Source organism: Sparassis crispa, assembly GCF_003851025.1.
Source record: "Sparassis crispa DNA, contig_000002F, whole genome shotgun sequence".
NCBI lineage: Eukaryota > Fungi > Basidiomycota > Agaricomycetes > Polyporales > Sparassidaceae > Sparassis > Sparassis crispa.
Window position 1 is genome coordinate 2,546,488 of NW_020939749.1, and position 13,799 is coordinate 2,560,286.

Sequence of the window (13,799 nt, forward strand, 5' to 3'; positions counted from 1 at the left end):
AGGTGGCCAGGAAGTGTATGTGGAGTTAAGACGCGTGTGGTAAGTGACAAGTATGTGGTGGGCGTTGGACAAGAGAAGCAGAGCGCTAAGTGCACGAGCGCTAGCTAGTGTAAGCACTAGTCTGATCAGGGTCTGCCATGAATCCTCGAAGGTTTTCCTCTAGGATGTAAATAATTTAATGCACACATGCATATGGATTGTGAATAAGATACACAAAACACTATTCTTTGAGTCCTAATACTATATGCCGTTGTGTCAGATGCTCATCTTCGCCTGGAGCATCTTACAAGTATGACAACATTACCGGTACCCTCCCTACATCAGCAGACTCGCCAGGCCGCCAGAGGCATAAGCCATGGGCTTCAATGGGGGGTGGGGTTTTGCGTCGAACTGTGTGTACTCTTGCGATCCAGCAGCATCAATGCGGATCTGATCGTAAAGGAAAAGATCAGTAAAACAGTAGGGCATCACGAAGAAATATGTATGACTGACAAATGCCCCTTTGTTCCCAGCTTGGTCCACGTAGTTCGGTGCCGAAAAGACCTGAAACAACGGGCAATCAGTGGATACTGGGTGACAAGTCATGATGCAATAACGTACAGTTGTACACAGGCCATCATGCTCGATGGCAAATCCATCTATAATCATGGTGAGCCTCTACCATAGTAGACAGTCAGCATTACTCGCCTTGTCGTACCTCATGGCTGCGTATTATTCCAGTGACACCATTGGCTTCGCACCATTTTCGCGTCACATCAGGTCCGAACGCAATACCAACACCCTACACCAAGGCAATTGGCGTTAAATTTGAATGACAGCCCATCATACTCACCCGCTTGCTAGGGCCTCTTCCTGGAAGCTCCTGCGGATCTGTCCATAGCAACTGGTAGAGATATCAGCCGGCGCACGCGTATCCGTCAACGGAAACTAAGTACCTCGCCTACACATTCGAGATACATGAGCATCGTGTGAGCGAATACAGTTCAGGAAACACGAACACATCAAGCCTTGTTGCCCCGGCTGGCGGCCTATACGGTCAATCTTGCGGATATCCTCCAGAGTAACCCCATCCTTGCTAAAAAGACCCCCGTGTACAACGAAGTAACGCTTTCGTCCTTCGGGAGAAAGGATCACCCTGCCCTTAGGTGCTGATGGTGGCTTGGTAGCAGAAATTAAGGTCGCGAGGGGCACTATATAGCAATTCTCAGGACGCTACTCAGCGTAATCATGACCGACCAAAACTCACTTGCAGTGAAAACATGTGCGAACAGCTAGAGTGAATGTAAACTAAGGTGCAGACGTTCACATGGCGAAGCAACGCACCTTATACGTCTGTTCACCATGTTTGTGCTTAGCCTCGCCCTCGAATCCGTAAGTGCGGTTCATCTCCTTTGTTTCATGGTTACCACGGTTGATGTACATGGTTTTCGGATACAACCCTTAATGCGAGCATGATGGGTCAGCTCTGATTCAAAAATGTGAATAAAACCCACATTTATATGCAAGTGCAGTGACGATGACTTCAATTGACCATGAACCTCGGTCTACGAGGTCGCCATTCATAAGTAGACAGTGCTTCTCAGATGGTTCCCCGGTCAAAGAATACAAATGGAGCAAGTCATAAAATTGACCTTCCTCCGATCTTAGCATTAGGGCAATCAGAATGGGTTGAGTACACACCGTGGACATCCCCAATGACATCGCAGGTCATACCTTCCTCCAAATTGAGCTTTACCATGCTCTCCTCTTTGACAAATTGTGCGTGTGCATTCAATATGATCTCCCAGACATACCTTAAAAGACAATCAGAAAGACAATCAGATACAACGCCTGGGAAGATCCTACGCAGCGTACCTTCTGGGTAGGGAATGACCATCCTTGAACCACTGGATCATAGCGGTGATGAACTCGTGATTGATACTGTATTTACCCTCCTCCACGAGCGGCAATTTAGGGCCGCTGTAGTCTCTGTCTAACTCACAGCCGCCTTCACCCAAGCCGGTTGAGGACTGCATTCAAATCAACCAGATACGACACACCTTCGGAAATGATCTGATAACATCTATCGGCAGCATTTGCCTCTTCCTCTACTTCAATGGCCTGTTAGATTTCTCAGCAAAAGTCTGGTGAATTCATGCATCTACAACACCTTCTCAAACTCCGTCTTCCGCAAGATCTTCTGCGTACTATCAAGCTGGGTACGAACGAGCTGGTTCTGAGGCTCCAGGCTGAGCAGCTTGCGGAAGTCCGCTATCGCCTTCTTGTATTGCAGCGTCTGTAGGTAGCATGTCGCCCGCCTTTCATAATGTCTCAGGTAAGGGGCCGAGACACGAAAACATACGAACTCACCGATAATATGCCTTAGCATAATTCGGGTCTATCTCTATCGCCATATCTGCAGTCCGATGATGAGGATTATAAGCCTCTGATATGAACGTAGACCATACATACTAGCATCACTAAGACCATAGCCATGTTCCTCTAACTTGATGCGCGTGTAAGCACGATTGCACCAAAAAGTCGCATCTGTGGGATTCAGCTCGATGGCTTTGGTGTACAGGTCGGCGGCATCATTGAAATGGTGGTCTGTGGACACAAACATGGATAAGACAACGAGATACCAATCAGAAAGAAAAACTGCGCGTGCAAAGCTTGCATACTGGTGAATGCCTTGTTCGCCTGAGCCTTTAGTTTGGCGGCTTCCGCCTTTGCCGCCTCAGAAACATCCTCAGGCTGCAAAGTCAACTTCGATAATGATGGGGACGGGGACAGGGATGTTGCTGACGTGGAAATGTGCGGAGATGATGGTATAGACGAAGCGTCGCTCATGTTGGGAGTAAACTGGCGAGACCAGGAGCTAGGGGAAGCTAGACTCTTTCCTCAAAATCGTGTATGCGATCGACTTACATAATCTAGGAAGTTGTCGTTGCCATACCGTCGAGCTCACACGAGTAAGCGAGTGGTTCGCAGCACAAAACGACTGCGAAACTTTCAATGATTTTCGATGACAGTTCTGCCTCCTTGATCTGTCTAAAACTCGCGTCAATGTAGCACTTTGCCCAAAGCTCATCCTTCAATGAGTTCCACCTCCGAACCGATCCGGTTTGAGCTGGCGACGGCATAATCATGGTCTTGCTCGGGGATCATAGCCATTGTGTAGGTCTCCATAGTGATGCTTTATTTCCACGCCGATCATACCAGCAAACCCTGTCGATACTATTCTTATGCCGACCTCGCTCCGGGCATCCAAGCTTTTCTCATAACGTTTACGAGAGACTCACCGCGTCCTTCGCAGTTGTGATTTCAGCAGCTGCGTCGCAGTTCCGAGCCCCAAGCCACTTGCGAAACTGGTCTTCGTGTTGAACCAAGCATCGTTTGGTTTCTCAACGTTCAACATTCAATGTTTCAACATGTCGTGAATGATGTTTCTTCACATATGGCCAGGTCCCAGGTACCCCAATACTCCCGCTGATGTTCGGCAGAGCAGAAATATGGCAAACAATATTCCAGTTGAGAACATCTACTTGAATGTCGGGAGCAAATCGCGACTGTCGATAAGCACCAAACTTTAGACCTAACCCTAGAATAGGTCTTATCATACAACTTCTGTCAAGTCAAAGGTATTCTCTCCATCCTTCTTCACAGCCACGCCCTTCTCGGTCACAATAGCGGTGATGAGATCCGAAGGCGTCACGTCGAAGCTTGGATTGTACACCCCTTCAAGGTCAGATGGTGTCACCATCACCGTAGCCTGTTCTTTGATCCCTTGCGCGTTGGTAGTCGGTGGATAGAGGGCACCGCGCACGAGGCATGCCTCCAAAGCTGGCCGCTGCTCGATAGGTATACTACACACTGGGATCAGACTATCGACGTTTATTGGCGGGAATCGAGACGACTTACACACTGCCGTTCGGAACGTCCAGGTCGATGGTGCTTATTGGCGCAACGACGATGAATGGAATCATGTGTCGTGAGGCAAGGACGGCTGCGTTATATGTTCCAACCTTCCGAGCGAGATGAGCCCCAGTTTAAGACAGAGGTCGAGAGAGCGCGGACCTTGTTCGCGGTATCCCCGTTCCTAGCTATCCTATCTGCGCCAACCACTGGCCGGAGCAAACTAGGATCAGTCTACCTCACTTTGATGATTATCCAGGCACTTACCTACAGCGTGGATGTCGTGATGCTGGAATAGCGAGCCGACCATGCTGTCGCAAAGCATAGTGGAGGGTATTTTGAGCGTTTGGAGCTCAAAGGCTGTAAGTCTGACATACCGAACCTCAGCATCTGACTCAAAATACGAAGTACTTCCAAATTATCTCACCGCGACCCCTGATGATAAGGTGTGGACTGGGTATAATACGCCTGCTTCAACTTCCCCGTCTCGTGCAGGTAAGTGATCAGTCCCAACGCGGTTCCGTATCCCTACAAGAGATGCAGCCCTCGGTAAGCATGCTCACAGCAGGGCGGAACGCAAGGCCTCACCGACGTCGCCAGCGACCCCGTATTGCACACAGTCACGACGTTCAGATCCGCACCCGTCGCACCCGTCTTCTTCACCCGCTCTACTAGCCATTCCCCGCCCCACTTCGACATCTGCCTGTTCCGGACTACGTCCTCGTCGTCTATCCTCCTCCCCTCCGCGATGAGGTCCGCCGCAATCGCACGCGCGTCCTTCCCCGCATCGATCGCAGCATCGAGCGTCTTTGTGAGACGTCGCGTCGCTGCACCGAGGTTGACTGCAGTGGGACGTGCCGTGGACAGGAGCGCGAGCTGTGGCTCGACGTGTTCCTTCAGTGCGCTCGGCGAGGAGAGGAACTCCGGCGCCGGGGAGGCCTGCAACGCGCGCGACAGATGCGAGGCGATTGAGAGTGCGGCCAAAGACGCGATGGCGGGTGCACCGCGGATCTACTTGCGCTCTGTGATGTCAAGGAGGACTGTGGAAGGTCGCTGCACGCACCTTCATGGACTTGATCGCATCGTGGGCCTGCTGGATGGTGTCGATCTCGATGAATTCCGTTGTGTGTGGCAGCAGGAGCTGGTTGACGATCTCAATCTTGTCGCCAGAGGTGCGGATTGAGCTCAGAGGCGCCATATTTTGAGCTGGCGGTGGCTGCGTGTAGCCTACGAGCGGGAAGAGGGCAGAGAAAAATATACAGGAGATTCGAGATGGTAAAGCATCTGCAGATGAAAAGCCTCTGATCTTATCTAAACACGTGCTACCAAACGCAATCTGAGATGAATCTCGCGCCCACGTTCGACTAGTGGCTGAACAGTTCAGTTGGATTCTCTTCCGAGTTCGTCAACCGCAAAGTTTATGATCCTTCGTTGCACTTTGTCCCCGAGGTGCCTTTTCAACTATCCGGGGCCGGCTACAGTTTGATTTACGCCGACAGTACGACTGCGTATGCTTGCGCAAAACTTCGTAGTGTGTTCACTGATAATCCAACATACAGCTGCTGTAGCACAACGTAGTAAATCTCTCACAGTCCTGGGAGTTGAACTCTATGATACCCAGACGAGCCGTCCAAATCGACAATCTCACAGTCGAGCGCGGCCCCGTCACCGACCTGCGTTTCCACGCAGGTGAAATCGATGGGCTAGACGAAGCAGTCAATAACTATCACATCTCGCAAACAGCGTCTCGACGTACCGCGCCCACCACAGCCATAGGATGGTCTACACAGAGTTTGAGTCAGCGTTCAGGATGTGTAAGGACGCACTCACGCCAGATGCCGGTATTGTACACGACCCCCTGGGCAGCAGAGGCGACGAACGCCCTCATGCTGCCCAAGTCGGGCTTGTCGTCCTCCCCATTCTGCGCCACGACCACGAGGTAAGTCGTGCCCGGCGCGGCCAACGCCTCGTCCCCGGCGCCGGCGCCCATGGGGATGAACGCCTGGTTCGTGCACGGGTGCCGCTCGAGTAACTTCACTTCCCACTGTCCGCCGGGCCGCACGTCGACGGGCTTGCAGCGGTACACAGACAAGCCCGACGAGGCGCCCGATCCTGGAGGGTATGACGATTCTAGCTGCGCGAGCTTGTGCAACTTGACCGCCGTGCCCTGGTTCGCGCCCGTGATGCGCGTCGTGCGCGGCGAGGGCACCGCATTGACGTCCGCGTAAGCCTGGATGACCTGGCCGAATGGCGCGAAGGCCTCCGGGGTAAGCGGCAAGGCCGGGATCACAGGTCCTGACGCCCTCAGCGACGGCGGAGCCTCAGTCGCGGTCGCGTCCACAACCGCGCCCCCGGTAATATTAGCCACTATTGCTGCGTTGCCGACTGGGGAAGGGGTACCGATCGCTCGCGTACCTATGAGCCGGACGCGCTTGATACCTCCATCGGGGTGGATGGTGATCCTGACGTGCGAGATCGGGACGCCGTCCACGTTCTGCAGCTGGAAGTGGTGCTGGCGGTGCGGGCCGAGCTTGGTCCGCGGAAGGATCTGGATCCATTCTTCCGCGGGTATGGTGCTGGGGACGAGATCGTCGCTACGCGCGCCGTGCAGCTCGCACGATTCGGGGAAGTTGCCCTTGAAGTGCGCGGTGTCGATCTCCGCGTGCGTCAGATACCCGACGGCGCCGCTGTCGAGAGGGGTGCAGGGGATTAGCGGGTTTGACGAAATGTGCCGTGCGGAGAGATTGTTTAGGGACTGACAGTTTGATGATAGCCCAGTCTTTGTGGCCTTTTTCACGACTTCGCTTAGTTTCCCAGCCATCACCCATGTCCTTTCCTGTGTTGGGGCGAGTAATCAGACCAGATGGACTTACTTATTCTCTATGAGACGACATACCTCGTCCAGGGAGTATGAGGTTGGATCCAACACCAAAGTGCTGATCCGACGTGTACACCACTCGACCACCCGAAAATACGTGGGCTAGGTCGAAGGCGGTGTCGGCAGCAGGATAAACGGGGGTAACTAGACCATAAGCGCGGAACCGAGCCTTGGAGATGTGAAGCATTTTACTCAGTAATCGCTAGCATGCTCGAGGGGAGATCTGGCATACGATTCCTCCGTCAGGATACATGTTCAACTTGACATAGTTCACGCCGGAGGATGGTGGGATCTTGAATAGATGCCTAGAGCTGGGACCCAGAGCGACCTTTGGCAGGATTTCTGACCACTGCGACAGAGCGATCAGGCAATTCTGGGCAGCACGCGGAAACGCCTCACTCACTCGAGAATCGTCCGCTTGCGGTGCGAGGTCGGGGGAGTAGAGCGCATCGACAGACACTTGCGGTGCTTCGTTGCCTGGGTCGTGGTTTCAGAACTGCGTGCAGGGTGGACGGGCGCACATGATCGACACACCATTGAAGTGAGCGGTATCGACGTCGAAGCCGAAGACGGAGCCGGTGGTGCCCAATTTGATGATGCACCTGGCGATTCATATGGACGAGGTTCACTGGATGCATGACGGGAGGTACTCGCCAGTCATGGGCCGGGTTGTGGCGGCGGGTCTCCCAGCCACTGTAGAGGGCGCCCTTCGGGCCGAACTGCCCCTGCAGACTGGGCGCAGGCTTGCCGCGGGTGTCACGGAGCTTGGATGCAGCGGAGCGAGCATGGGACACGCACCTGCACGAGCAGCAGATGGAAGGCGTCTGCGAAGAACTCGTCGGAGACGGAGACGACGCAGCCTCCGAGCGCGACGCTGGAGAGTTCTGCGATAGCGGAGAAATCAGGATCGGCGTGAGGGAAGCTGGCTGCAGGCGGGGCGTGCGCACCGATGGCTGTGGAGAACGTCTCCGCAAAGCGATCCAACGGGATCCGTTCGACGTGCACCATATTATTTAATTCACGCGTCCGAGTGCTGCTGGCAGGAGACAGCTGGCGGGGAGATCAAGGAACTGAGTTGCCAAAAGTAGACAGGTGGCCGTCGGTGTGTCAGTCCCGATCAGTCATCGTTCTCTCTGTGGTGGCTGAAACAATCACATGCGTCTGCTGGCCTCTCATGTACTGGACAAAGTCCCTCATGCACTCGCCAGGCTCCTTCTCCCACCACAGCCATGATTGACCATCTCCTGGGCAGCCCAAGTCCGTCCTGGAAGCGCTCCCAGGTGCGCACCGTCTCCCCTTCTGCCCTTCTCCGCACGTCTAACGCCTGCTTTTAGGTCTTCATCGTGATCATCTTCTGGCTGTGGCGCATCCTCCATGGAAATCCAAACGGCCCTTCTATATTATGGATGAGACGTGCGAATAGAGTCCTGAGTGAGTGCTTTCCCCGTTTTCCCCCAACGGCGTCTGAGCCTGCGTTGCAGAACGCTTCACGCCTTGGCAGCTTGTTGTGAGCACCCTGACCGGCGTATATGCCGTTCGACATCTCGACAAGATACTAGGTCTTGGATGTGAGTATTGCGCTTGATATCTGACCGAAAATTCACGCATTCTGTCCGCTTTCTATTCCAGCCCCAGAACCTCTTGCAAATCTAGTGAGCCTAGACCGAGTAAACTCCCGCAACTCAGGCTTGCTGACTTCTGCCTTTAGTATTCCCCATCTTATTACCGTGCTACATGGATCATTACCGGGCTCGACGCTGGCTTCGCTACCGCGATGACCATACGCCCGAAATGGCTTAAAGACCTCTGTTCCGTTCTGTTTTCCCTATACTACATAATATATGCTACTGAGGCCGATGAGAAGGTTTGTCTCTGCCCACATCGTCTACGCTCGCATTACTGACGTCCAAGTCACCAGGTTCGCAAATTCCGCGCTGTCCCTACGGTCGAGATGCTCCGCACCACATGGGAGAAGACAACCAATCCTTATGTATGTCCCCACTCTCCCCGCTCGTCTCGTCTGTGACTGATCCATCTCAGATCCGCGCTATCACTCATCTACCAAAGGTCACAATCCGCCGGCGGCTCTTCCTGCCCCGCCCTGGCGACTCGACGTATACCCGACCTATAGTGGCTTGGTTGTTCTTCGCTCCTCCAGAACATCATCTCGCGCGCGCGACTGATTTGATACTCGACTTTCCCGGAGGTGGCTTCATCTCCATGACGCCAGAGCATCACGAGGACCGTCTGCGTATGTGGGCGGTGCGCACCGGCAAGCCAGTGCTGTCCATTGATTATGGCAAGGCGCCGGAGTGTACGTTTCTGGTCGTGATATGCGCCAATGATGGAGGATACTCACTGCAACTTCGCTCCCAACAGATCCGTACCCCTATGCGATTGATGAGTGTTTTGATGCGTACCGTGTGTTGGTAGAGACCGGCGGCCAGCTCATCGGCATGAGTGGCGCAAAGTTCAACGTCGTGTTCTCAGGAGACTCGGCGTCAGTCCCTCGCAGTTTTATCAAGCCAGTCATTGCTAACGGATTATATTTTTCAGAGGCGCTCACATCGCCGTAAACGTCATGCTGAAAATCTTGGAGACACAGATCGTCGTGCCGCACCCTGTGGCGCTGATGCTGAACTATGCGACGCTGGACTTCAATTTCACATCGTGGATGTCGCCCGAGAACCTCCGGGTACTGCGCACGGAGCAGTCCACGGGCCACCTCCGCGGGCTCGTCGAGCAGAAGGACCACCTGGGGCACATCAGCCCGCTGTCCATGGTCGGCGACCGCAAGCTGCGCAGGCGTAAGAGCTGGCGGGATACGATCCGCAATTTGGGGTCCCCGACCGCGGAGAGGCCCAGCAGTGGACGGCCGCACCGCGCGAGTGTCAGCGTCAAGGCGGCGAAGGCCGAGGCCCGTGCGCACCGCGATCGCTCCGCGGTCGAGGAGCCCGGCGACGTGGCCGATGTGGAGGACGACGCGGCGACGGTCGTGCCCACTCGCGAAGAGGAGAAGCCTCTCCAGGCGAGGGTGCGATTCCAGTTCGACGACCAGGCGGCGCTCGACGGGCCGAAGGAGGAAGCAGAGCGCACGGCCGAGGCCGCCGCTGCCCAATTGCCGGCGGCGGCGGCGCAGAACGTCCCGCTCGGCACCAGACTCACCATGACCAGCCGCACTGGGTATTTTCAGGATCGCATCATCTCCCCGAGCATGGTGAGCGGTTGTTTCGTCGCGTTCGTCGCTTGGCGGTGACTGATGCGTCCGACTGGTCGGATCTGACAGATGCGTTCCATGGCCATCCTGTACATCGGGCCGCACCGCAACCCCGAGTTCGCGACGGACTACCGCATCTCGCCGATCCTCGCGCCGAGCGGGCTGCTGGCGCAGTTCCCGCCGCTGCTGATGACGTGCGGGGAGAAGGACCCGTTCGTGGACGACACGGTGATCTTTGCGGGGCGCGTGCGCGAGGCGAAGCGCGCGCGGCGGGAGGAGCTCGAGGTCGCGCTGGCGGGGCCGGCTGCGCGGTTCGGGGAGCACCTGCGGATGAGCGTCAGGGATGCGGACACGGACGAGGCGCTGCGGGCGCTGCGGCGCGAGGGCGAGGTGCTCGCTGGGCAGGGCGACGAGGACTGGGTGCAGATGCAGATCTACTCTGATTGGAGCCACGGGTACCTGCAGATGCCGATGCTGATGCGGGAGGCGGGGGATGTGCTGTACGACCTTGGAGACTGGATCGACGAGGCGTTCGCGAAGAGGGAGGGGGCGGCGGCGGCGGCGACGAGACACGAGGGCGCGAACGGGTCGGCGGGCACGAAGCGCGGGTCGCCGGTGCGGCGCGAGCTGAAGGAGCACGTTCCGAACGGGGAGGGGGCGGTGTCTGCGAGCGAGACGGAGACGGACGACTTGCTGACGTTTTCGCCGAAGAAGCGGTCGTCGCCGCCGTCGTCTGTGCACGAGCTCGAGGAGAAGACGAAGGCGGGGAGGACTGGGTCACCGGCTGCGGGTGCGAGAAAGTCTCACAGCCCGCACCGGGGGGATGGAGCGGGGATGGAGGGAGGGGTGCGGGAGGGGACGCCGACGCAGCGGATTGACCTGTTGCACCTTATTCCGTCGCAGGCGAACGGGCAAGGGACGGGGAGCGGAGGGCGACCGTCGCCTGCGAGGAGTGGGGCGGGGACGCCGGGGAAGGCGGGGCAGACGATATCAGAGTCTGAGCTGATGAGACGGCGGCGGCTGCTGGATGCGCATCTGGTGACATTTACGGACGCGGTGAAGTAAATAGAGCGATGACGCGCGGGGATGGTTGTATCACTAATTGTAGCGTTGCGTACGGCGAATCAGAGGTGTATCGAATGTAATGGAAACGAATTATTGGACGAGGATGGACGGCGGAGGTGAAGACGAGGCCGAGGTGCGACAGGAGCTTGTGTGGAGTACGCGATATCAGACCGGGGAGATCGAGGAGCGGTAGAGCGCTGAGGCGGCCGCCAGGGTAGGCTCGCGGATGTGTGTGAGGGCGGATCAGGAAAAGTGCCGGCGGCGCTGCCATATATGGGCGAGTGGCTGTACTCGATGTCCTCTTCCCCGACTCCCCTGCGTACAAATACCGCGGGCAAGCCACCGAGGAAGATTATCTTGCGAGCGAGCGCTCCCCGAGGCACAAGCTTCGGATAGGCACCTCAGCGTCTGTGCACATTCTGACATGGAAGTGCACCCCGCCGCGTTGTGTCCCTCTTCTTCTCTGCCCTCTCTCCACCACTCTCCCTCCCACTCCCCCGACATGCCCCATCTCCACCCGAGCTACTCTCTCTCGCGCGATTGTAACCACCCGCCTGGCTCTGACCCGGACAGCCCACGAGCGCCGCCCAACGCCTCGCCCTCCTCGTCCCGCTCCCAGTCGCGCTACCCCATGGGCACCTCCTCCGACTATCCAGTGTCCGCGGGCTGGCCTCTCCACGCCAATTCGCTCCCGACTCCCCATCCGCACGCGTCTCGCCCGATTCCTGCATCTTCGCGGCACTCCCTCAGACCCACCTCCCCAGATACGCCCCGCCGCGCGTCCACAGACCCCTACCTCTATCACAGCGTCCAGCTCCCGTCCACCCAGCCCACCGCGTCCCCGACCCGTGCCCCCGCCTCCCACCAGCCGTACTCGGCCACCGCCGTCCCGCGCCTCCCCCCCATCCTCCAGGTCGAGAAGCAGCAGGTCACCACCAGCGCCACCCAGGCCGCCAGCGCCAGCCGCCGCAGAAACGAGGCCCACTTTGTGTGTCCCGTCCCCGGCTGCGGCAGCACCTTCACCCGCCGCTTCAACCTCCGAGGTGCGTTCACCCGCGTGCCCTTTCCCCCTCCTTTCCCGAGCCTGACCGCCCTGCCTGCCACGCCCCGTCACAGGCCATCTCCGCTCCCACACCGCCGAGCGGCCCTTCCTCTGCGAGTGGCCCGGCTGCAACAAGGGCTTCGCCCGCCAGCACGACTGCAGGTGCGTATCACTCCAATTCGCTTCCCCCAACGTGTGCCCCCCCCCTCGCGTCCACAGCCCGTGCGAATCGAACCGTGCTCATACACTGCATTCTGCCCCACAGGAGGCATCAGGCACTCCACGCATCGAGATCCCAAGGACACCTGTGTCAAGGCTGTGGGAAGAACTTCAGCAGGCTAGACGCGCTCAACGTACGTGCCCTGCACACACTCCATAATCCGATCCTCGCTAACTGCTAACACGCACCCCGCGCCCAGAGACATTGTACGTGTCCGCCACGCCCTCTCGACCGTGCGCCGGTTACGCTGACCCTCTCCCCCTCCACAGGGCGTTCCGACGGCGGCGCCGAGTGTCGACAGACGAGCGAAGCCGCCGCGAGCGCCGCACGCCTCTCCCCCGAAGACGAGTGGGAAAACAGGAGCAATTCCACAGAGCGCAGTGGCCGCAGGACGCCCTGACGCCTCGCCCACGCCATGCGCTTCTCCGCTATCGCTGCCACCCCGCCCCCCTGCCGGGCCGCCGCGTCTCTTCTCTCGTGTCCCTGTCCTGTCATGCATCCACCGCCGCTGTGTCCCTGTAGACTAACCAGTATACCACCGCTACTTATCCGCAGCACCTGTCACCTATCGATAAACGCGCCCACGTGCGCGCGCGTGTAATTAGGCAAGTGCGAACGAGGGGCCGGTGCAGAAAGCTTCGCTGCGGTGCCATCAGTAGTGCACCGTTCGCGGGATGCGCGTGGGCCCCCCCGTCGACAGACCGGCACCAGCGCGGCCATCGTGAGTGCGTGCGCACCGAGTCCGCGGAGCTGGGCCGGCGCGGGCCTGGGCGACCCGCACCGCGCGCCCGCCCGTCGCCCGTCGGTGTGGTTCGGCGTGCGTGGCGGCGGCGGCGTCTGTCGCGCGTCGAGGGAGGAACGGGCGCCCGACGCGCGCGCCCATCTCCGGAGTGGGTGCGTATCGTGATGCTTATCGTGATCCCTGCGGCACAGAATGCGATGCATGCTTCTAGCCCGGGGTGGGGGAACCACTCGGCGCTGCTGCTGCTACCGCTACCACTGTGGTCCCATGCACGATGCGCCGGGGCCGGCTGGGAGGAACTGGCGTCGATGAGGGATCGCGCTCGGGGGGGCGTCAGCGCCGCTGACTGCTCCTCAGCGAGCCCGACGTGCGCTCCCTGCGACTGCGCCCATCTCCGGAGGGGGTGCGTATCGTGATGCTTATCGTGATCCCTGCGCGGTGCCGGGTGCAGCGCAGAATGCGATGCATGCTTCTGAGCGCAAGGGGACCACTCGGCTGCTGCTGCTACCGCTACCACTGTGGTCCTATGCACGATGCGCCGACGCGTTCTGATGAGCCGGCTGGGATTGAGCCGGTGTGCTGCGCACGCGAAGGCCATTCGCTGCAGGCCGGCCAGCCAGCTATTATCCGCATATCTCCACCGGGCGGCGCGAAACGCTATCGCAATTCAATCGTAGCGTTTCCTCGGCTGCGCGTTTTCGCGCTTCTGCACTGGGCCCCCGCGTTGTCCAAACTGTGTAT

General features: G+C 57.9%; 5 protein-coding genes across 5 annotated transcripts; 2 read left to right on the forward strand and 3 right to left on the reverse strand.

The window, feature by feature from the left end:
• Positions 1-315: 315 nt before the first annotated feature.
• On the reverse strand, positions 316-2,829 carry SCP_0308540 (Serine/threonine-protein phosphatase T; the record flags this gene model as incomplete). Its single annotated transcript, XM_027756240.1, has 17 exons — positions 316-429; positions 493-543; positions 601-638; positions 688-781; positions 833-883; positions 936-940; positions 999-1,190; positions 1,247-1,271; positions 1,324-1,439; positions 1,494-1,631; positions 1,681-1,793; positions 1,855-1,987; positions 2,040-2,100; positions 2,150-2,297; positions 2,350-2,395; positions 2,452-2,586; positions 2,661-2,829. 17 exons carry the CDS (start codon positions 2,827-2,829, stop codon positions 316-318), a joined length of 1,629 nt encoding a protein of 542 aa, XP_027612041.1.
• A 766-nt stretch (positions 2,830-3,595) lies between these two features.
• SCP_0308550 (Methylthioribose-1-phosphate isomerase) lies at positions 3,596-5,092 on the reverse strand (the record flags this gene model as incomplete). Its single annotated transcript, XM_027756241.1, has 7 exons — positions 3,596-3,845; positions 3,901-4,004; positions 4,057-4,103; positions 4,162-4,262; positions 4,322-4,422; positions 4,483-4,905; positions 4,958-5,092. The coding sequence occupies 7 exons, from the start codon at positions 5,090-5,092 to the stop codon at positions 3,596-3,598; spliced, it is 1,161 nt and encodes a 386-aa protein (XP_027612042.1).
• Positions 5,093-5,355: 263 nt separating this feature from the next.
• Positions 5,356-7,780, reverse strand: SCP_0308560 (Probable allantoicase; the record flags this gene model as incomplete). Its single annotated transcript, XM_027756242.1, has 12 exons — positions 5,356-5,434; positions 5,485-5,597; positions 5,651-5,676; positions 5,725-6,581; positions 6,655-6,730; positions 6,791-6,941; positions 7,005-7,121; positions 7,176-7,249; positions 7,307-7,374; positions 7,427-7,515; positions 7,571-7,656; positions 7,720-7,780. 12 exons carry the CDS (start codon positions 7,778-7,780, stop codon positions 5,356-5,358), a joined length of 1,797 nt encoding a protein of 598 aa, XP_027612043.1.
• A 221-nt stretch (positions 7,781-8,001) lies between these two features.
• Positions 8,002-11,054, forward strand: SCP_0308570 (alpha/beta-hydrolase; the record flags this gene model as incomplete). The annotated part of the gene is made up of 10 exons (XM_027756243.1): positions 8,002-8,052; positions 8,107-8,203; positions 8,254-8,340; positions 8,402-8,424; positions 8,481-8,636; positions 8,691-8,762; positions 8,813-9,086; positions 9,152-9,272; positions 9,329-9,989; positions 10,059-11,054. 10 exons carry the CDS (start codon positions 8,002-8,004, stop codon positions 11,052-11,054), a joined length of 2,538 nt encoding a protein of 845 aa, XP_027612044.1.
• A 424-nt stretch (positions 11,055-11,478) lies between these two features.
• Positions 11,479-12,716, forward strand: SCP_0308580 (hypothetical protein; the record flags this gene model as incomplete). Its single annotated transcript, XM_027756244.1, has 5 exons — positions 11,479-12,097; positions 12,171-12,258; positions 12,362-12,449; positions 12,516-12,522; positions 12,586-12,716. The coding sequence occupies 5 exons, from the start codon at positions 11,479-11,481 to the stop codon at positions 12,714-12,716; spliced, it is 933 nt and encodes a 310-aa protein (XP_027612045.1).
• Between the last annotated feature and the right edge of the window lie 1,083 nt (positions 12,717-13,799).